Source organism: Triticum dicoccoides, chromosome 6B, assembly GCF_002162155.2.
Source record: "Triticum dicoccoides isolate Atlit2015 ecotype Zavitan chromosome 6B, WEW_v2.0, whole genome shotgun sequence".
Taxonomy (NCBI): domain Eukaryota; kingdom Viridiplantae; phylum Streptophyta; class Magnoliopsida; order Poales; family Poaceae; genus Triticum; species Triticum dicoccoides.
Window position 1 is genome coordinate 592895466 of NC_041391.1, and position 23916 is coordinate 592919381.

Genomic DNA, 23916 nt, shown 5'->3' on the forward strand with positions numbered 1-23916 from the left:
AGATTTGCCCAAGAGCAAGAGAGAGCTAGGAAGGATGTTGAGCGTGGCTTTGGTGTTTTGCAATCTCGATGGGGCATTGTTCAGTATCCTGCTAATACCTGGAGCACGCAAAAACTGTGGGAGGTGATGACTGCTTGTGTGATCATGCATAATATGATCGTAGAAGAGGAGCGCCCGGAACGTCTGTATGATCAAGGGTTTCAATTTCAGGGTGAGAATGTTGTGACTGAGCATGGAGTAGCGGCAACGTTTGAACAGTTCACCCAATTTCATTTAGACATGCGTGATTGAGAAACTCACTTGCAACTGCAAAATGATTTGGTTGAGCATATGTGGACTCATGTTGGCAACCAATAGATGTATCTTCTTTTATTCGTTTGCAAAACTATGTGACAACTATGTGAGACATTTTTATTTTCATTTGGCTTGTAATAAACTATGCAATTTTATTCGGTCCAAAACAATTTTATTTTGATTCAAACTATGCAATCATGCAAAAAATAGGGGGGCCAGGCAGCCACGTCGGCACATATGGGTTGGCGCGTTGGGCGCCCTGCCGACCCATATCTAAAATAGGCGGACGCCAGGCGGGCTGCCGACCCAAACGGACAAAAAGCGGACGAAATCGCCGTCCGTTTGGGTCGCCCCGTTGGAGTTGCTCTAACTGAGCAGAAATGTGCTAGTACGAGTTTTATCTCAGAATAAACCACGCAGGGCTCCATCCCAAACAGGCAGAGCATGTCATTTATAGGCTACACCATAAACATGGGGGCTAACGATATACGCAGATGACATGCGCACATCGTTCAGGCTCAAGCTCGAGAACCCGGCTTCCTTGATGTTGTCAGCTGTTTTCCTGGTGAGGTGGCACCCGTCAGCGACAAATTGCTGCAGAGGATCAAGGGCACCTTGCACCAACTGGAGGAAGGAACCATCTACGAGAGGACAAAATAAGCAGGAGATCAAGCAATGCACAGCATCACAGGGATAGAAGTCTTCAACATAGAATAACAATTAACAAGCAACCACCAGAGGTTATGTATGCTAGTAGCTGGGGGTACCTGCTGCAGCAACATGCTCAATGAATAGGTAGAGACCACCCGGCTTTAGGACTCTCTTTATCTCTGCAGAAGTTGATGCTCAGAGTTATTCAAATACAAAATGGCGGTTCTAATTTGTTACGGATTAAAGTGTATTCTCCAGGTAACGGGCAAATGAAGGGAAAGATTGCTCAGATGTCTTCTCAACGTAAGGTGGAAAGAACAGAAAAGATGGAGATGACAAAACAAGTATGCCTTAAAAGGAAAGGAAGTACCAAAACGTAAAAATGAAACTTAGGTCAGTGTGATAGGTAAAAATGGAAGCCCATAATGTGTTCTGTGGTCTTTATGTATAGGCACATGCATCGCCAACATGACATGCACCATAATTCAGTAATGCAGACGGTACTACTCCCTCCGTCCCATAATATGGAACGAAGGGAGTACTAAGGAAAAGACAATGACTTTCAGCTAGACAAGAACTGTGTGCCAATACTTTTTGTTTGTCGGATGATGAACTGCCGGTAGAGAGAATGTGTCAAAAACTGGTATGTTCTCAAGTTCACATATGATACAAAACTTAAAAATCACTGCTGCAAAGATGAATTATTACCTCTTAATGCCATATCGGTGTCTTTTACAGAGCATAACACCAATGTACCAATAACTGCATCCATGGAACCGTCTTCTGCTGGCAAAGCTTCGCCAACCTAAGTAACACCATGTGTACAAAACAGTTCTCATGCTAACAGAAAACATAGGCATAGATACCTACTCCACATTCCACAATCATAAGGCACCATACTTCCATACCCCTCTTCTGAAAGTGAAGTTTGATGACGGAAGCCCAGCAGAAGTTGCTGCTGCTCTAGAATATTCCTCCATGTACATGTTAGGATCCACCCCAATTACATTTACCCCATCAGCACTTGCGTAGTACTTTAAGTTGGGGCCTGTTCCAACACCAAGCTCCAGAATGTTCTTCCCCGCAACTGACAATTGGGAGAAGAGATCCGATTTATACTGGGCAATCTGCAAGCTTCACCAAGTGAAATGTTTAGTGAGAACATAACACGTTGTAAATATCACATCTCCGTTCCTGAAAACATATGACTGTATTTTTTATAGTCAAGCTAAAACTACTGATCAGGTGATCATGGATATAACAAATAAGTAGTACTAACACTTAACAGAACAGCACTCCAAGTGCCCACTTCTGATATTTATCTCCTCACCGGATGAAAATAAAGGTATGCGTCACTTGAGACGCTTCACAAATCACGAGCTCACGATGTCATATTGTGCAATTCCTTCAGATAGGAAACCAGACCGGCAATACCACAGATTGAAACATCCGAGAATTTGGGTTCGGTGGGTTCAGTTAGCTGCCCAGTTGCTGACACAGACGCAATCCTATGATGAGTTGTCTCTTGGAAGTTGGTTAACACGTGACAAACTTGGGTATGATAAAGCAGTGGAACAAATATTAGGGGAAAATTATACACCTCGGCTTCGTAAGACTGCATGCCCTTGTCCATGGCCGTCGCGTAAAGCTTCTCGTACCAGCCAGGCCTCGCTGGGTGCACCCGTTCAAGCATCACCTGCACAAAGCCACACCAACTAAAATATAAGATTGTCACGAAGCCATGTAATTTGCATCGCAGATTGTGAATTGGTGACCGGAATAAGATTGGGCGTGAAGGGGCTTACGTCGGGGTCGATGGCTGGGGCGGCGAGGCACGGGGGATTGACGAGATGGAGGAGGCCGGCGGCCGAGGATGCACCAAGGAGGTGGCGGCGGCCGCAGCGGCAGCTTCCAAGGATAGCTACGGGAGTGCTTCTGCGGCGGGGTTTGAGGTTAGGATGTGGGCGGCGGCCGGGGACGGCGACCGCCGGGAGCGTGACGAGGCACCGCATGCCGGAGATGCTGGGGGAACGGGGAGAGGACTGTACGATTTTTTTTGTTTGAGATCAGGGGAGAGGAGTACGTAAACCGGGCTCGAAGGCGTAGACGAGGAAGCTCTGACACGTTTTTTTAGGGTTAGGCTTATAATTTGCGGGCACATCTGAAGCCCAAAATCCCATATTTAGCTAGGCCAAGCCCATTAACATTTGGGAAATGCGTCTCAGCTGCGGAAATCCAACTCGGTGCTCAGGCTCATCTGCTCCCGCTCAGAAAAAAGTCAAAATAAATACTAAGAAAAAAAATCCAATTTTTATGTGTGGTAGATAATTTAATGCGTGATATCCGCTCCAAATTTCAACTCGTCTGGAGATCTGAACAGCTCTTGGCAAAAAAAGACAAATCGGATCAGAACAGTGCGTGAACAATAAACTTTTTTATAAATCCTGAATTTGTCTTTTTTGCCGAGAGCTTTTCAGATGTATAAATGAGTTGAAATTTGGAGCGGACCTCACACATCAAATTTGGCGCGGAGTTTCTGCTCCTGGGCTCATCTGCACCCGCGCTAAAAAAAATCAAAACAAATACAAGAAAAATTAAAAAAAATTGTGTTGTAGATAATTTGATGCGTGAAGTCCGCTCCAAATTTCAACTCATTTGGACATCTTAGCAGCTTTTGGCAAAAAAGTTAAAATCGGGGTTTGTAAAAAAGTTTACTGTTCATGCACTATTCTGACCTGATTTGTCTTTTTTTCCGAGAGTTGCTTAGATGTCCAAGTGAGTTAAAATTTGGAGCGGACCTCACGCATCAAATTATGTACCACATGAAAAAATTGGATTTTTTTAGTATTTATTTGATTTTTTTCTAAGCGGGAGTAGATGAGCCTGTGCACCGAGTTGGATTTCCGCATTACTATTTCTTTTTTTCATTTTCACTTCCTTCAGTTCTGGAAGCCCCTGGGCTTTGGGAAGCTTCACAAACAGGCTTTTTCTGGTTCGCTCCTCACATTTTCCGGGTTATTTTATTAGGTTTTCCTTTCCCTTTCTTTTTTTGTTTTCTATTTCTTTCATAAATGTGCGGACTTTTTCCGAATTTATGAAGTTTTTTTCATATTTGATAAACTACTATTAAATTCATGAACATTTTTTTTTCAAAATGATGGACTTTTTGGAAAATTTGTGAATTTTTCCCAAAATCGTGGACTTTTTTTTCAAATTCGTGATTTTTTTCCAAAATTGGTGAAATTTTTTTCATAGATATTTTCTTAATAAGATCGTTGAATATTTTCTAAAATTTGTGATTTTTTATAAAAATATAGAAATAGTTTTTCAAACTCACGAACTTTTTTCAAAATTGATGGACTTTTTTGGATTTCGTCATTTTTCTCGAAATCAATGATTTTAAAAAAATTGATGAGATTTTTTTAATTTGTAACTAGTTTTCTAAAAAATGATTTTTAAACTGTGAACTTTTTCCCAAACCAATGAACTTTTTTTAAATCGATGAACTTGTTATTCAAATTTATCATTTTTAAAAATTTGTGAACAGTTTTTTGAAAATCCATGAACAATTTTACATTCATGAAGTTATCATCTCTTGTGATTTTCTCCAAAAAAAATCTTTTTTAATAGTCAATGGTTGACCCATCAACTGGTCAACTACAGATCTGTAAACCCTTGAACAAAAGCGTTCGAAGGTGTGCTGCGAGCAATCCGCCTTACCTAATGTTGGATCGACCATTACCAGCAGAGCGTGGGCGCTAGAACCACCAACTGGCACTTAATGCGCCAGTTAGGAGGTTCCTATTCAATGGGCTTTTGCCAAGCAAACGCCCGCATTGGCGGATCCTATTCCCCGCATTGCTTGAGGAATAGTAATCAAAGGCGTACTCTCCTGCATGCCTCGTCCTCTATATAAAGAGACGACCGTTTTTTTGTTTATTCCCCATTGGTTTTGAGAAAGTCTAGAACCTTTCCTGAGCCAATTTTCTTTTTTTATTTTAACATTTATAATTTATAATTTTCCTTTTATTTTTTTTCAAATCCGCAAAGTTTTTATCAAACTTTTGAAGTTTTTCCAAATCCACTAATGTTTTTTTAAATTCGTATTTTTTTTCTGAAAATGATGCATATTGATTGGCAAACAATTTTTGAAAAATATGTGAACGTTTTTTAAACTTGCGAACTTTTTTTGAGGTGGCAAAGAATTTTTGAAATCATAGATGATTTTCGAAATTGAGAACATTTTTTGTATTTCTCAAACATTTTTCAAAACCACACAATTTTTAATTGTGAACATTTTCATAATTGCAAACATTTCTTGAAATTGCGGATAATTTTCAAAATCATGATTTTTTAAATTCATGAACATTTTTAAATTCATGTTTTTTTGAAAATTAGAACCTTTTTTGAATTCATGAACAATCCCGAACATTTTTTATGAAGTCATGAGCATTTTTCGAATTTGGGATTCGTGAACACTTTTCAAAGTTAAAACAAGCAAAAAAAATTAGGGCGCCCCACCTCGCACTTGGGCCGGCCCAAAAAGCGCGCACGGGAAGGAGGGTGCGCGATTCTTCGCTTTCCACCACACAAAGCGGGGAATAGGAGCTCCCATCTGCGTCACGCCTTGTCCTAGGCCTGATCTAAGAAGCCCGAGCTCGACGAGATGTAGGTGCAGCTACGGTGGTGAGCAGAAGTGGTGGTGGACGGACGACGGAGAACTGAGTATAAGTCGACGACGACGCGGTGGCGAGCCATGACTACACATGTGTAGGCGAGGAAGGATCACGATGGAGCTAGTGGTGACACAAAACAACGATTTGCGACAAAGTTGGTGGTGGACGAACGACGAAAGAACGAGCCTAAACCAACGAGAACGTGACCACAAGCACTGGTGGCACATGTGTAAGCGAGGACGGGATCACGTTAGAGCTGGCCACGACACAGTGAAGGCGAGGATGAAACTTGTGGGGCACGGGTGCAGGTGGCTCGTGCGACGCATTGGTGGTGGAGAAAATAGGGGAAAAGGTTGACTGAGGGAGTAGCATTACACCGAAAACGGGTGGTGGGAAACAGCGGTCCGACCGTGTCGACTGGCATGCATGGCGGCGAACACGCAGGAAGATGGTGGGTTGTGTGTTCCTTGTTGTGCCACATGCAAGTCATGGAATAGAATGTCTCCTTTCGCTGTGTGTGCACAGTTAGAGCATCTTTAGCAGAGTAACCATATCCTTGCAATGCCCACTGAATTAGTTGTGCCAAGCTTCAAGGCAATTATTCCACCTCTAGTGTATGCAATCAATACTCCTAGCATCTAGGCTAGACTTTTGCTTCATGCATCGCTAGAATATTGGTCGTGTCCTCGGTATTGGGTGCTCGCAGTGATACTGCTTACCATAAATCTTCATCATAGTTTTAGTGAACACTTTTGTGCACTTTATGATTGCATCTTCCATTTGAAGATTGTCATCCCATGAATTTGCACGAGAGCCATATGCAATCATCTGAAATGCCGCAGTCACCTTTTAAGAAAAGAAAAACACAGAAGACTAGCGGCGTTTCTCTGTTGTTAGAAGAAAGTTCATTGGCTTCCATGTCGCCTGCAATTTGATGGTACAACCGTTCGGTCATGCAGAAGTGTCTTCGAAACACGTACGATGAGAAGGTACAACCCGACACAAAGTAGTCACGCATGAGCTGCTCGTGGCCTTGGATTATGTTGGGGCAGAATGTTGCATGACCGACTTCTGACCCCGGATGCTTCCTTTGTTTCGGTTGATGTTAGGCTGGTCATAGTGGGGGTAACATAAGTAGTATCATGCACTTGGAACTCGCAAACATACTTATGTGGCAGACAATTAAAGAAGAAAGAGATGGTCATAGTAACATAGGTAGATACTGTAACATAATAAATGTGATGCTACTATGTGTCATGCATGACAATAAATGAAACCATCTACGATACTAATCTATGATACTATGCACTATAGAGATAGTAACATAGACTAGTAACATGTGCATGTTACTAGTCTAAGTTACTCCCCACTATGACCAGCCTTAACCATTCAACAACCATCATCATTACCTCGTCTTTTTCGATGTCCGTGTTTTCACTCTCAAACTAGGAGCTCGAACTGACGGAGAATAATGAAAAAAATGTTAGCTCCACTATCGAATTCATCTATACAAAATGTGAATCTTATGTCACTTACAAGTATCTATGAGGCACTAAACTGAGTCTACAAAAAAAGTTGGGGAAATTTACCTCCGGACAAGTCGTCGAACACCTTGAGGTCACGCGACAGAAGGGTTGGCACGGTCGGACATCGCGAAGAAGGCACGAAGCTCCGCTCACGGAGGTGGTTAGGCCAAATCACGGATGTGCGGGCGGGGGAGATTCCACCAAACGATGGCGGCATGGGGATGTTGGGCGGAAACGTAAGGGATGTGCTTCCCGAAATGTTAGTGACGCCAATATTTGGGTAGATGGAGGGCGTGCTATATCGCCTCGCCCAACCTCTAAATACGGAGTCTTGTGGATTCAATTTGGAGTGTCCTTAAAAAAATTGTCGATCGAGGACGGGATAAATACTCTACTAGAGCAGCCTTTTTAACCAAAATTATCATAAATGACTGTTATTATGACGATCAAACCGATATGTGGACTCTCCTTAGGTTGCTCTTACATCCGACACAGTTCAGTCATAGTGATCCTAAGGAACATTTAGCGATTACTAAAAAAAGAGAAGTTCAGTCATATCGGCATTGCCCACTACTAGTAAGGTACACGTGCATTGCACGCACGAGATTTGGCAACCAAATTATAAATAAATACCACACTATAGCATATAAGATTTAAGTCATATATGCATGACATAGATGTTCATTTAATTCTTATAGTTCATCTCATTCAAATCAATTAGTTTTCATAAAAAAAGTTAATCTATTTTAAGATTCATGGAATTATGCGCTGTAAAGCATAACGTAAAGACAAATAATGGCAATTCATCTAGAAAAAAAAAATTTGGGCAATTATGATGCGGAAGATTTTAGAACAAATGAGAAGTGCTTGTGTTTTGAGCTTTTGTGCATTATGCTTAAGTTCAACCTTGGAGTCTTCTAGATTATACATGTGACAGAATCTGGTGGAATGTAGATGGTATCCAACTGCCTGTAGTGGTCGGATTTGCCATCTCTGTATCGTCGGATTGACTTCATCCAACGGCCATCTTTTAAAGTTATTCACACACTATATAGGGGTATAGATATGCGTGTACAGTTATGTATGCTACTGTTTACTTTGACATGACTAATTCTGTAGAAACAAATGCGTCTAGGCCTGATCAACAAGGGGAGGCCTACCTCCAAGCTCTGAGCTCTCGAAACCTAATGATGCTCATCTTCAACACCGGTAGAGCCTGAAAGGAGCCTCCATGTTGCTACCATCCTTTGGACTCTTCATGACAAACCGCATGTTATTAGCTCCACGAAAGAGCAGATCATCCGTCGCACTAGAGGTTCAGTTTCAGTGCACCTTAATGCTTGAGAGTTGATCTTGTGGAAGTTCAGAGAGTGTAAAGCAGGTGTAAACCTTCAGCCAATGCTTCAGCGCTAGCTTGTACGCATGATCATTCAGACGCATGGTTTGGCCTCATGCGCTACGGGAGCTTCGCCTCTGCAGTGCCGCTGCCGCACCATCACCTTTCTCTCTTGTACTGTTTCATCAAAACTGACAAGTGACAGGAGGCCAAGGCGAGACAGGGGCAACCGGAGCCGCAGAATCACACTAGCTAGACGCGTGGTTCGGCCGTAGGCTGTCTAAGTCTAACTGTCTTTCGCCGAGCAGGATGTGATGTGATACGTGTCGGGACCGCGAGCTCAGTACCAGGGCGAGGTCCAAGTCTCTCTCTGTCCGCATGTGATGCCTCCTTCCCTGCTCCGATGCTTCTCCCATGGTTTACCGCTCGAGACACGTCGTTTCGCCGCTGCCTCTCGAGTTTGTCCTCGTCGTAGAGCAGGAGGTAAAAGGCTCCTTGGATCCTCTCTCGAGTTTGTTATTACTCCTACCAGCGTACACTTCTCCCGCTTCACCACAGTACCTTGTAGTACTACCTAACGTACTGCCGCGTCTTTCACTTGCTCAGGAGTCGGGTGAGGACATCACAATTATGCTGCCGATCGGGGAGGCCTCTCGCTAGCTTGCTGGTTTTTTTCTTTCTGTCACGCTCCTCGTCCTTGATGTCGGAAAATAAAGCGACCCAAACTTCTGTCAAAGCTCATCCTCCGTTGTTTGTTATCGAGCACGGAGAAACACTTCTGTCCTAAGGCCAATTTCAACCTAGCGACCCAAATAAACACAGAGCATGGGTCCTGTTTGGATACTCTAACTTAGCTAGAGGTCAGAGTTAGTTTCTAACTCATGACTAACCCTGAATTAACTCTAGCCAAAAAGATGTTTGGATGAAAGGGTTAATTGACAATAAATGCATGAGGGGGTACGGGAGGGAGGGATCTGGTGCGGCTGGATGGGGAAAGGGAGAGACGCTCACGCGAGGGGGTACGGGAGGGAGGGATCTAGTGCGGCTGGAAAAGAGGGAGAAAAGTAATTTTTCTATGGGCCTCACCAGAACTAGCTCCAATTAACACCTCTTGAGTGGGATAATTTTTTGGCTGCGTTAGATGCAACTAGCTCCAATCTAGTCCTCATGTTTGGATACTTTAGGGCTATTTGAGCCCCAACTAGTTCAAACTAACTCTAACCTATGGACCCAAACAGGCCGTGTTCATTTTCCCCCTCTTTTGGTCGGTCAGGTTGACACCAAAATTCGAACATATCCGACGGTCCATAGGTGCGCCGTGCCGGGATGCATTTCAGTATTTTTGACAAATTTCCAAATTAAAGAAATATACATTGCTACTCAAGTTCGTTCGTCCATTAATTAAAACTAAAAACATAAATAAAGCTGACATCTAGTGGCCGCCGTCGCCATTGTCCTCGTCGATGAGGCCTCTAGCTCCTGCTGCTCCGGTTGCTGCGCCTTCTCCTCCTCCCCTTCCATCGCAGCGCTTGTCCTCCTATTGCGCACCCACCCACTCGAGCATGCACAACATCAGCTCGGACATGCACAGGAGCGTGGACGTCCATGACCACGAGTGCCCAACCAGTGGCGCCAGTGGCCACAGGTCGTGCTCTAGCTTCGGCGTGGCGTGGGCGGGGGCGTGGCGACTTGCACTCCAGCTAATTCGGCAAGCGCCAACTGCAGGCCAGGTCACCTTGTGAGCTCCTCAAGCTCGAAGTCTTCGATGGCCTTCCTGTAGGCCTCGTCGGCCTCCTCCTCCTCCACCGTGGGCTGTGGTGCTGGAGCGCCTGGGGCACGGGGCGGCGCACGACCCGAGAAGCACGACGAGTGGCGTTGGTCATGCTCATCGATGAACCACATATCCCGGTGCATAGAGTCCAACACATGGATGCATTTCGTCCGTTTTTGTCCGCACAACAACTCTAATGCATGGACGCATGTTGTCTGTCTTGGTCCGCGTGGGCAGGAATGACGGTCCAACATTCGGAGACAAACCTATTTCGTATATGTCTGTTGTTTGTGTGGACAAGATAAGCCCCAAATTTGGGCTGGGTTTGCGTCCACACGGACGCGCTACACATTTGCTCGGTGTCCTCCCTGGTCCCACTTGCCAGTGACCCAACTATCCATGTGATGTCCTTTTTAAATGATGCGTGCGGGGGCGACCACATCACCAACTCTTCTCCCTTCCTCTGCCCCCCAGACGCCCAAAAGTCATAGTCAACCCTAGCCATTGTGGCCGCTCACCATGCCGTGGAAGTGCATACCAGAGTGCACGACCATGAGTTGAGCTCCTCCTCATCATGACGCTGCCGGCGCACGAATGCATCTATGTGCCATCCACCGGTGCCGACACTATTGGGAGAATGCCATCCCCGTACCTTGGCTAGACGTGAACCTGCCGCGCAGCTGATAGTAGAACTCGGATAGGGTTCCAGTGCCACCCGTGCCGGCCATAGGTCGCGCACGGGAGGCGGAGACCCGCCACCGTCACGCTCAACTCCCGGTCGACCTCTGCCAAGACCCAGTGTGGACTACACGCACTTGACACGCGGTTCACCAACGAGCAGACCAGCACTGCGGGACATGCTTCTTGGGTCGTGCGCTAGTGCCCCATGCCCGCACACGTGCGCTCCTCCACCACAATCGATGGTGAAATGACTTGGAGGAGGAGGCCGGCGAGGCCTTGAAGAAGGCCATCAAATACTCACAGTTCAACGAGATCACCATGTGATCTGGCCTGCCACTGGCGCTGACCGAACCGACTGGAGTACAGGTCACCGCGCCACCGTGCCCGTCCTGGCCTATGCCCGAGCCAGAGCAGGAGCCGTGGACAATGGCGCTGCTGGTGGGGCACTGATGCTCGTGGACCTCCACGCTCACGTGCACGCCCAAGTTGGTGTTGCGCCTGAGTGGGTGGGTGTTGAGCCGGAGTAAGAGGAGCCCGTGCTGTAGGCGGAGCTGTAGGCATTGGAGTAGTAGGAGCCTGATGTCTACTACACAACCTTTTTCTTGTAGGCGTTGTTGGGCCTCCAAGTGCAGAGATTTGTAGGACAGTAGCAAATTTCTCTCAAGTGGATGACCTAAGGTTTATCAATCCGTGAGAGGCGTAGGATGAAGATGGTCTCTCTCAAACAACCCTGCAACCAAATAGCAAAGAGTCTCTTGTGTCCCCAACACACCCAATATAATGGTAAATTGTATAGGTGCACTAGTTCAGCGAAGAGATAGTGATACAAGTGCAATATGGATGGTAGATATAGGTTTTTGTAATATGAAATTATAAAAAAACAGCAAGGTAGCAAGCGATAAAAGTGAGCGAAAACGGTATTGCAATGCTAGGAACAAGGCCTAGGGTTCATACTTTCATTAGTGCAAGTTCTCTCAACAATAATAACATAACTGGATCATATAACTATCCCTCAACATGCAACAAAGAGTCACTTCAAAGTCACTAATAGTGGAGAACAAACGAAGAGATTAGTGTAGGGTACAAAACCACCTCAAAGTTATTCTTTCCGATCCATCCATTGGGCTATTCCTATAAGTGTCACAAACAGCCCTAGAGTTCGTAGTAAAATAACACCTTAAGGCACACATCAACCAAAACCCTAATTTCACCTAGATACTCCAATGTCACCTCAAGTATCCGCGGGTATGATTATACGATATGCATCACACAATCTCAGATTCATCTATTCAACCAACACAAAGAACTTCATAGAGTGCCCCAAAGTTTTTACCGGGGAGTCAAGACGAAAACGTGTGCCAACCCCTATGCATAAGTTCACAAGGTCACTGAACCCGCAAGTTGATCACCAAAACATACATCAAGTGGATCACGTGAATATCCCATTGTCACCACAGATAAGCACATGCAAGACATATATCAAGTGTTCTCAAATCCTTAAAGACTCAATCTGATAAGATAACTTCAAAGGGAAAACTCAATCCATGACAAGAAAGTAGAGGGGGAGAAACATCATAAGATCCAACTATAGTAGCAAAGCTCGCGGTACATCAAGATCGTGCTATATCAAGAACACGAGAGAGAGAGAGAGAGAGAGAGAGAGAGAGATCAAACACATAGCTACTGGTACATACCCTCAGCTCCGAGGGTGAACTACTCCCTCCTCATGATGGAGAGCACCGGGATGATGAAGATGGCCACCGGTGATGATTCCCCCCTCCGGTAGGGTGCCGGAACAGGGTCCCGACTGGTTTTTGGTGGCTACAGAGGCTTGCAGCGGCGGAACTCCCGATCTAGGTTTATTTTTGGGGGTTTCTGTATTTTATAGGAATTTTTGGCGTCGGTCTCATGTCAAGGAGGGGGGGGGGTCTCCGAGTCATCCACGAGATAGGGGGCGCGCCCAGGGGGTAGGGCGCGCCCTCCACCCTCGTGGACAGCCCGGACTCTTCTAGCCCAACTCTTTTACTTCGGGGGCTTCTTTTGGTCCATAAAAAATCATCAAAAATTGGCACGTCAATTGGACTCTGTTTGGTATTCCTTTTTTGTGAAACTCAAAAACAAGGAAAAACAGAAACTGGCACTGGGCTCTAGGTTAATAGGTTAGTCCCAAAAATCATATAAAATAACATATAAATGCATATGAAGCATCCAAAATAGATAATATAATAGCATGGAACAATCAAAAGTTATAGATACGTTGGAGACGTATCAAGCATCCCCAAGCTTAATTCCTGCTCGTCCTCGAGTAGGTAAATGATAAAACATAATTTTTGATATGGAATGCTACCTAGCATATTTACCAATGTAATTTTCTTTATTGTGGCATGAATGTTTAGATCCGAAAGATTCAAGACAAAAGTTTAATATTGACATAAAAAAATAATACTTCAAGCATACTAACAAAGCAATCATGTCTTCTCAAAATAACATGGTCAAAGAAAGCTATCCCTACAAAATCATATAGTCTGGTTATGCTCTATCTTCATCACACAAAGTATTTAATCATGCACAACCCCGATGACAAGCCAAGCAATTGTTTCATACTTTTGGTGTTCTCAAACTTTTTCAATCTTCACGCAGTACATGAGCGTGATCCATGGACATAGCACTATAGGTGGAATAGAATGATGGTTGTGGATAAGACAAAAAGGAGAAGATAGTCTCACATCAACTAGGCGTATCAACGGGCTATGGAGATGCCCATCAATAGATATCAATGTGAGTGGGTAGGGATTGCCATGCAACAGGTGCACTAGAGCTATAAGTGTATGAAAGCTCAAAAAGAAACTAAGTGGGTGTGCATCCAACTTACTTGCTCACGAATACCTAGGGCATTTTTGAGGAAGCCCATCAGTGGAATATACAAGCCAAGTTCTATAATGAAAAATTCCCACTAGTATATGAAAGTGACAACATAGGAGACTCTCTATCATGAAGATCATGGTGCTACTTTGAAGCATAAGTGTGGTAAAAGGATAGTAGCATTGTCCCTTCTCTCTTTTTTCTCTCATTTTTTTATTTGGGCCTTTTCTCTTTTTTTATGGCCTCTTTTTTTTCTTTTTTGTCCAGAGTCTCATCCCGACTTGTGGGGGAATCATAGTCTCCATCATCCTTTCCTCACTGGGACAATGCTCTAATAATGAAGATCATCACACTTTTATTTACTTACAACTCAAGAATTAAAACTCAATACTTAGAACAAAATATGACTCTATGTGAATGCCTCCAGCGCTGTACCGGGATGTGCAATGATTCAAGAGTGACATGTATGAAAAATTATGAATGGTGGCTTTGCCACAAATACGATGTCAACTACATGATCATGCAAGGCAATATGACAATGATGGAGCATGTCATAATAAATGGAACGGTGGAAAGTTGCATGACAATATATCTCGGAATGGCTATGGAAATGCCATAATAGGTAGGTATGGTGGCTGTTTTGAGGAAGGTATATGGTGGGTGTATGGTACCGGCGAAAGTTGCGCGGTACTAGAGAGGCTAGCAATGGTGGAAGGGTGAGAGTGTGTATAATCCATGGACTCAACATTAGTCATAAAAAACTCACATACTTATTGCAAAATTTTATTAGTTATCAAAACGAAGTATTACATGCATGCTCCTAGGGGGATAGATTGGTAGGAAAATACCATCGCTCGTCCCCGACCGCCACTCATAAGGAAGACAATCAATAAATAAATCATGCTCCAACTTCATCATATAACGGTTCACCATACGTGCATGCTATGGGAATCACAAACTTTAACACAAGTATCTCTCAAATTCACAACTACTCTACTAGCATGACTCTAATATCACTATCTTCATATCTCAAAACAATCATAAAGAATCAAACTTCTCATAGTATTCAATGCACTTTATATGAAAGTTTTTATTATACCCATCTTGGATCCCCACCATATTAGGACTAATTTTATAACCAAAGCAAATTACCATGCTGTTCTAAAAGACTCCCAAAATAATATAAGTGAATCATGAGAGTTCATCTATTTCTTCAAAATAAAACCACCACCGTGATCTAAAAGATATAAGTGAAGCACTAGAGAAAATGACAAACTACTCCAAAAGATATAAGTGAAGATCAATGAGTAGTCGAATAATTATGCAACTATCTGAAGACTCTCTAACATTTAAGAATTTTAGATATTGGGATATTATTCAAACAGCAAGCAAAACAAAATAAAAGAAAATGATGCTCCAAGCAAAACACATATCATGTGGTGAATACAAATATAGCTCCAAGTAAAGTTACCGATGAACGAAGACGAAAGAGGGGATGCCATCTGGGGTATCCCCAAACTTTGGCTCTTGGTTGTCCTTGAATATTATCTTGGGGTGCCTTGGGCATCCCCAAGCTTAGTCTGTTGCCACTCCTTATTCCATAGTCTATCGAATCTTTACCCAAAACTTGAAAACTTCACAACACAAAACTCAACAGAAAACTCGTAAGCTCCGTTAGTATAAGAAAATAAATCACCACTTTTGGTACTGTTACGTACTCATTCTAAATTAATATTGGTGTAATATCTACTGTATTCCAACTTCTCTATGGTCCATACCCTCCGATACTACTCATAGATTCATCAAAATAAGCAAACAACACATAAAAAACAGAATCTGTCAAAAACAGAACAGTCTGTAGTAATCTGTAACTCCCGAATACTTCTATAACTCCAAAAATTCTGAAATAAATTGGTGGACGTGAGGAATTTGTCTATTAATCTTCTTCAAAAGTAATCAACCTAAAATCACTCTTCTGTAAAAAAAATGACAGCTATTCTCGTGAGCGCAAAGTTTCTATTTTTTACATCAAGAACACATTAACTTTCACCCAAGTCTTCCCAAAGGTTCTACTTGGCACTTTATTGAAACAAAAGCTATAAAACATGATTACTAAAGTAGCTTAATCATGTGGACACACAATAACAGTTGGGGTAATTATTGGGTTGTCTCCCAACAAGCGCTTTTCTTTAATGTCTTTCTAGCTAGGCATGATCATTTCAATGATGCTCACATAAAAGATAAGAATTGAAACATAAAGAGAGCATCAAGAATAATATGACTAGCCCATTTAAGTCTAACCCACTTCCTATGCATAGGGATTTGTGAGCAAACAACTTATGGGAACAAGAATCAACTAGCATAGGAAAGCAAAACAAGCATACCTTAAGATTTTCAACACATGGAGAGGAAACTTGATATTATTGCAACTCCTACAAGCATATTATCCTCCCTCATAATAATTTTCAGGAGCATCATGAATGAATTCAACAATATAACCATCACATAAAACATTATTTTCATGATCCCCAAGCATATAAATTTTATTACTCTCCACATAAGCAAAATTCTTCTCATTTGGAATAGTGGGAGTATCATAAGAAACTTGAATACTATAAATTGTTTCCACATTAAAAGAGTAATGTTCAGAAAAAGGATAATCATAATCATGACAAATTTTATAAATATAATCATCACTACTTTTTATAGCATAAGTACCATCACAATAATCATCATAAGTAGCAACTTTGTTCTCATCACAATCAATTGAAACCTCTTCCAAGATAGTGGAATCATTACTAAATAAAGTCATGACCTCTCCAAATCCACTTTTATAATTATCACAATAAGATTCAACACCCTCCAAAATAGTGGTATCATTACTTCCTAAAGTTGACACCCTTCCAAACCCACTTTCATCAGTATAATCATCATAAATAGGAGGCACGCTATCATCATAATAAATTTGCATATCAAAACTTGGGAGGTTAAAAATATCATCTTCAATAAGCATAGCATCCCCAGGCTTGGGAGAAACATTAATTGCAGCAAATAAATTCTCAAACATGTCATTCTCATCAAACATAGCATCCCCAAGCTTGGGCCTTTTCATATCATAAGCATAATCACTCTCATCATTAATAGTATGGATAGAACCAATAGTATAGCAACTATTATCATCACAATGAGTAGTAGGAGCAACATCATTTGGACAGATGCCTTTTTACCTTTGCTTCTCCATCTTTTCTTTTTCTTCTTCGCATCATGTGTGGGTTTAATCCTCTTTTTGGAGCTCCTTATTAATGAGATTGGTTGAATAGAAGGCTCCTCCTCATTACCTGATTCATCATAAGAAATAATAGGAGGATATTGGGAAGTATCTTCCCTTTCATTAGTATTATCTTCACCTTCTATTTGTTTTCTTGTCTTTATGTAATTGGCAATATAAAGATTTTCAATGCAATTAATCACACAATACATATAAATTTCCTCTAGATCAAAACCAATAACTCTCTCAAGGGCAAATTCTGGAATATCCTTCCTTATACGTTTCATTTCTTCATAACCTAGAAGCAAACTAAGTTCATTATGATGCGCAAGGGAAATCAAGTCATCACAATTTTTGGACACGATTCGATCATGAAACAATTTGCATTGGATATTTAAATGACCATGTTCATTGCAAAGTTCACAAGGATGGCTAAGAAAATTTATTTTTTCAGCATAAACATCTAGCCTTTCTTGCAATCATTTAGTTTCTAAATACTTATGCCTCTGGCAAAATCTATCTTCCCTATTTGGTGTGTACTTGCAAACTCTATGCACTCCACAAAAGTTGACATTCTTATAAGAGACATTTTCTTCATGACTAGTGCAATCATCATTAGTACTATGGATATTCAAAGAGTTCATACTAACAACATTGCAATCATGCTCATCATTCAAAGATTTAGTGCCAAACATTTTAATGCATTCTTCTTCTAGCACTTGGGCACAATTTTCCTTTCCATCATTCTCACGAAAGATATTAAAAAGATGAAGCATATGAGACACCCTCAATTCCATTTTTTGTAGTTTTCTTTTATAAACTAAACTAGTGATAAAACAAGAAACAAAAAGATTCGATTGCAAGATCTAAAGATATACCTTCAAGCACTAACCTCCCTGGCAACGGCGCCAGAAAAGAGCTTGATGTCTACTACACAACCTTCTTCTTGTAGACGTTGTTGGGCCTCCAAGTGCAGAGGTTTGTAGGACAGTAGCAAATTTCCCTCAAGTGGATGACCTAAGATTTATCAATCTGTGGGAGGCATAGGATGAAGATGGTCTCTCTCGAACAACCCTGCAACCAAATAGCAAAGAGTCTCTTGTGTCCCAAACACACCCAATATAATGGTAAATTGTATAGGTGCACTAGTTCGGTGAAGAGATAGTGATACAAGTGCAATATGGATGGTAGATATAGGTTTTTGTAACCTGAAATTATAAAAACAATAAGGTAGCAAGCGATAAAAGTGAGCGAAAACGGTATTGCAATGCTAGGAAACAAGGCCTAGGGTTCATACTTTCATTAGTGCAAGTTCTCTCAACAATAATAACATAACTGGATCATATAACTATCCCTCAACATGCAACAAAGAGTCACTCCAAAGTCACTAATAGTGGAGAACAAACGAAGAGATTATTGTAGGGTATGAAACCACCTCAAAGTTATTCTTTCCGATCAATCCATTGGGCTATTCCTATAAGTGTCACAAACAGCCCTAGAGTTTGTAGTAAAATGACACCTTAAGACACACATCAACCAAAACCCTAATGTCACCTAGATACTCCAATCTCACCTCATGTATCCACGGGTATGATTAGATAATATGCATTACACAATCTCAGATTCATCTATTCAACCAACACAAAAAACTTCATAGAGTGCCCCAAAGTTTCTACCGGAGAGTCAAGACAAAAATGTGTATCAACCCCTATGCATAAGTTCACAAGGTCACTGAACCCGCAAGTTGATCACCAAAACATACATCAAGTGGATCACGTAAATATCCCATTGTCACCACAGATAAGCACATGCAAGACATATATCAAGTGTTCTCAAATCCTTAAAGACTCAATCTGATAAGATAACTTCAAAGGGAAAACTCAATCCATTACAAGAAAGTAGAGGGGGAGAAACATCATAAGATCCAACTATAGTAGCAAAGCTCGCGGTACATCAAGATCATGCCATATTAAGAACACGAGAGAGAGAGAGATCAAACACATAGCTACTAGTACATACCCTCAGCCCCGAGGGTGAACTACTCCCTCCTCGTCATGGAGAGCACCGGGATGATGAAGATGGCCATCGGTGATGATTCCCCCCTCCGGCAGGGTGCCGGAACAGGGTCCCGATTGGTTTTTGGTGGCTAGAGAGGCTTGCGGCGGTGGAACTCCCGATCTAGGTTTATTTTTGGGGGTTTCTATATTTATAGGATTTTTTGGCGTTGGTCTCACGTTAAGGGGGTCTCCGAGTCGTCCACGAGATAGGGGGGTGCGCCTAGGGGGGGGGAGGGTAGGGCGCACCCTCTACCTTCGTGGACAACCCATGACTCTTCTGGCCCAACTCTTTTACTTTGGGGGCTTATTTTGATCCCTAAAAAATCATCAAAGATTGGCACGTCAATTGGACTTTGTTTGGTATTCCTTTTCTGTAAAACTCAAAAACAAGGAAAAAACAGAAACTGACACTGGGCTCTAGGTTAATAGGTTAGTCCCAAAAATCATATAAAATAGCATATAAATGCATATAAAACATCCAAAACAGATAATATAATAGCATGGAACAATCAAAAATTATAGATACGTTGGAGATGTACCAAAGCCCATGCAGCAGGTAGAGTCACAAATGCCGGAGCAGTAGGAGGTGCCCCTGCATGCGCCTCTGGCAGCGTGCATGGCCATTGCATGCACCGGTCTACATCGATTTTGTGGACAAGGACGACAATGGCGGCCATCGGTAGATCTAGGGCTTTAATTTAATTGTTAGTTATATATTTTATTAATGTAACAAATGGACTTTTTGTGACAATTTATATATTTTTTATTTTGAAATTTTGTCAAAGATCTGAAATGCGTGCACTTGTGGGCCAGCAACACGTTCAAACTTTTTGTGTCTAACTCATGACCCAAATGTATAAAAAACAGACACATTCTATGTCTGTTTGGGTCGGCCCATTGGAGTTGCCCTAAGCCTCTTCTAATATGCGGATGCTTAGATTAGGTGCTAAGCACATTAAAAAGTTTAGCAACTAAGGTCCCCAATGCATAAGGATGCTTAAATTGTTGCAACTAAGTTTCCTTCACTTAATTATTTAGCAACTAAAAAATTGCATGCATTGGCGAGCTTCCATCATTTAAGTATTTTGCGTAGGCTCACAAGCTTGTATTGTTTCTTCCTGGGGTCATCAAAGTGCTCCCTCTCCACTGTAATTACTTTGCCATGTTATTTTCTCGCTTATGTGGCATGCTTAGCACATGTATACCTTGGAGCACTGGGAAGCCACGAAGCGCACCTCCAGTGCCATACTTGTAAGCGTCCCTAAATGTTCAGACCATATGGTCTAGACACTTTTAGCTATTTATTTAGTGGGATGCACCAAACATCCGTAGACCAGTCTGGAACACAGAAATCCGCTAAATCTGACCCAAGGGTGGAGGAGCTTTGGGGAGTCCAAACAATAAAGTTGGCATGCTATCAGTTGGATCAAGTTGGTGTGCTATCAGTTGGATCATATGTTCTCACAATCCATGTGCTTTTTTCTTTTCCTTTACTTAAGTTTGCCTGGGCAGCCAACTGTTCGGATTTGATATTTATTTGATGTATATGGTTTGATGAATGGCTTTGTTATCACTCTCCGTGGACACATCCGAATGTATCCATAGACGTTTGATGTGTTCGATTTGAGATATAGCGTTGGAGATGCCCGGCCCTAAGCATAGTTTCTGCATGATCTTTTCCTGTGAGTTGTACGTCAATCTCATTGGGCATTTTGGCTTGCATGGTGGGGCATGCAAACCAGCATCGTAATACGACATGTGGTTCATGTGCGTGTATCTGCAAAAGTTCTACCATGTCTGTCTGAGTTTAGGACGCGTCTAGTGGGCGGCCGACTGCCCACTAGTGCGATAGAGCGGCTGCCTGAAAAGGTAAGGCCCTATCCTCCCACGCTCCAGAAAAGGAAGGACAGTTAGCCACCAAACCGACTCGATCGAGCGACCAGTTCCGATAGGCCCAAACAGAAGAAGAGAAAAGCCCGTGCCCCCACGTGTCCAACTATACCTACCCAGCCTCTCCCACGCCCGCTCGCCCCCACGCCCCCACGCCGCCTTCTCCTTCTCCAGGAAAGAAGGGGATCCAAGGCCCTTCTTCCTCCTCCTATATAGCCGCCATGGCAGCCCCAAAGTAGAAGAAGAAGCTCCTTCAAAAATGATCTAAGGGCAGGGTGGTCAGAGCCATACCAGGTAGCAACGTCAAGTAATTCCCCTCTGCCCCTCTTCACCTCCCCCCTTCTTCTACTGCATATGTAAATCCCCTTCTCCATGGATCTAGCACAAATCCATGGAGAAGCTGCTTCAAAACAGAAGTGGATTTTGCACATCACCCCATTGTCCACATCACACCCCCCCACGAGTGTCATGTCTGCAACTGAAAACAAGTAACACAAATTACTATGCAACTAACCATGCATATAAGCCTACTATTTTCTGGTTCGTGCAACTAAACACAAGTCATTAGGTTTAGTTGCACAAGCACTACATTCTGGTTAATTTTCTGGTTTACTGTGCAACTAAACACAAGTCATTAGGTTTAGTTGTACACTAAACATGGTTTGAGACCAACTTTACTGAACATGTTTTCTAACATGCATGCCAACCAAGTTTCCCCCTGGATGTGTTCAAGAAGTCGACTAAAACATGTTTTCTGGCCAACTAAAACATGATTCTAGCCAACTCAACATGCATTGTAGCCAAAACTAAGCATGCATTCTACCAACTTGTAGTTATTGTTTGCAAATGAACACATTGACTGTCCAAAAGATATGTGCAACAAAAAATGCATAAATGTGCAACTGAACATGCATCCCAACCAACTGAACCTGTATTCTGGCAACTCAGCATGCATGCTAGCCAAACTAAAACATGCATTGTACCCCACATGTAATGGATGTTTTATGAGTGAACACTTTAGAAAACTTGAAGTATATGTGCAGTAAAAAATGAATAACAATGACTATTTGGTTGGGATACCAAGCATAGGGGATGAGTTGTAGATATCAAGCATCATAGCCAAACTGAAACTTGTATACTAGCCAAACTCCACATGCATTGTAGCCAAGACTAAACATGCATTCTACTGACTTGAACTTGTTGTTTACAAATGAACACAATAAAAAACGGTAGTATCTGTGCAACCAAAAATTCATAAATGTGCAACTGAAACATGCATCCTGGCCAGCTGAAACATGTATCCTGGCCAAACTGAACATGCATCCTGGCCAGCTGAAAAACATGTATCCTGGCCAACTGAACATGCATCCTAGCTAACTGAACATGCATCCTGGCCAACTGAAACATGTATTCTAGCCAAAACCAAAAATTTGTAGTATGACAGCAAAAACACAAGAACTTTTGTGAAAACCACACAATGATCCATACCAACTTTTCCAGCAATTTGTGCAATAGAAAAATAAACCAGGCTAATGAAACCACAAATCATAGTAAAATAGTCACACATATATTCTTGTCCCACACATATATTCTGGTCCCACACCTATTGCAAAGCTATAGTGTAAAATATGTTCAATATGCTAGAAGTAAAAACAGAAATGACGATGAAAACATATATCTATATTGTGTCATCCAAATCTTATTTCTTCTTTCACCTGGATTTTTCATCTCAACTGTAGCATCAAATTATGTGCAGAAAAATTTAAATCAGCTCCTTGCCAACACAAAACCTGCAGATCATTGCAGCAACAGAGGAAAAAGTCAGAAAAACACTGAAGTAAGAAAAGATGTTCTTTATCTGTGCCACCTATTTACTGCAAACTATGCAACTAACATAACCATTCTGTGCAATCAAAAAATGCATACCTGTTATCTGCTATAGACATGTAGCTTTTGCAACTAAGATTGTCATAATGGTGTGCAACTGCTTATGATTGTGCTGTAGCATACAGGAACAGAAAAGTTTTTAGGTTGTTTGAAACACTCTTTCATGATTAAACTGATGACATCACTTCCATCTTTTTTATGTGCAGGGGATGTGTAGCAGCAAAAAAAGGAAAAAGAAATAATTGATCTCAATGATTTGCCTCCTGATCTCAATGAGCTTCCTCATGATATGGATCAGCAGCAACCCAACATACCACCAGGAGCTAATGCTGATTATGAGACAAAAAATGGGCACTCTGTTTACTACACGCAGACAAGCCGTGGGCCTAACCCTATGGGCCATGACAATGTGGCAGGGCAGTCATCAACCTATGGTGCCCCTGTAGTGGTGTCTTTGCAGTCCTGTAGTGGTGTCTTTGCAGTCAGAGAACCATACTCTTGATGACACGGGCACCACAAAAAATGTTCCCGGTCCAACCAGGACTGAACTAGGAGCTAGTGCTGTTGACGGTGTTGTGCAAGGAGAACAAGGAGAGGATGAGGCTGGTTCTCAGCCCATGGAACCCTATGTTGGTATGAGGTTTTGACAGCCTTCAAATTGTTAAGGATCATTACAACAGCTATGCCCTACGGATGGGTTTCTCTATCAAGATGAACATCTCTAGGCAGTTAGCTCGCACCAATGCATTGGTAAAATAACAGTTTCGTTGCAACAAGTACAAGAAGACCAAAGCGGGTGATGGAGGAGCTAAGGCTGCTCCTGTCTTGGACCCTATACCAGATCCAAAACCTGTTGATGGTGATGAGGAAATGGAAGATGAACCTCCAATCTTTGCTGAAGAGGAGACTGGTCCTAGTAAGAAAAAGAAGAAATGGAAAGGCGAAATAATAAAGCAGACTCAATGCAAGGCAAAAATGTTGGTGAAGCTGCTAGATGGGCGATGGGAGGTGACACAC

The 23916-nt window shown here is 42.3% G+C and overlaps 1 protein-coding gene across 1 annotated transcript; it reads right to left on the bottom strand.

Annotated features, from left to right (window-relative positions):
- Positions 1 to 681: 681 nt before the first annotated feature.
- Positions 682 to 3035, bottom strand: LOC119326628 (methyltransferase-like protein 7A). Its single transcript, XM_037600255.1, has 6 exons — positions 2751 to 3035; positions 2546 to 2641; positions 1854 to 2072; positions 1654 to 1750; positions 1062 to 1124; positions 682 to 935 (listed from the first exon to the last, which is right to left on the bottom strand). Exons 1-6 carry the CDS (start codon positions 2955 to 2957, stop codon positions 742 to 744), a joined length of 876 nt encoding a protein of 291 aa, XP_037456152.1. The 5' UTR covers positions 2958 to 3035; the 3' UTR covers positions 682 to 741.
- Between the last annotated feature and the right edge of the window lie 20881 nt (positions 3036 to 23916).

Coding starts and splice junctions, on each gene's coding strand:
- LOC119326628 (XM_037600255.1), bottom strand. CDS start 2,957: ATGCGGTGCCTCGTCACGCTCCCGGCGGTCGCCGTCCCCGGCCGCCGC. Junction 1,125..1,653: donor CACCGATATGGCATTAAGAG/GTAATAATTCAT, acceptor CAACTTCTGCAG/AGATAAAGAGAGTCCTAAAG. Junction 936..1,061: donor TGAGCATGTTGCTGCAGCAG/GTACCCCCAGCT, acceptor GTCCTCTCGTAG/ATGGTTCCTTCCTCCAGTTG.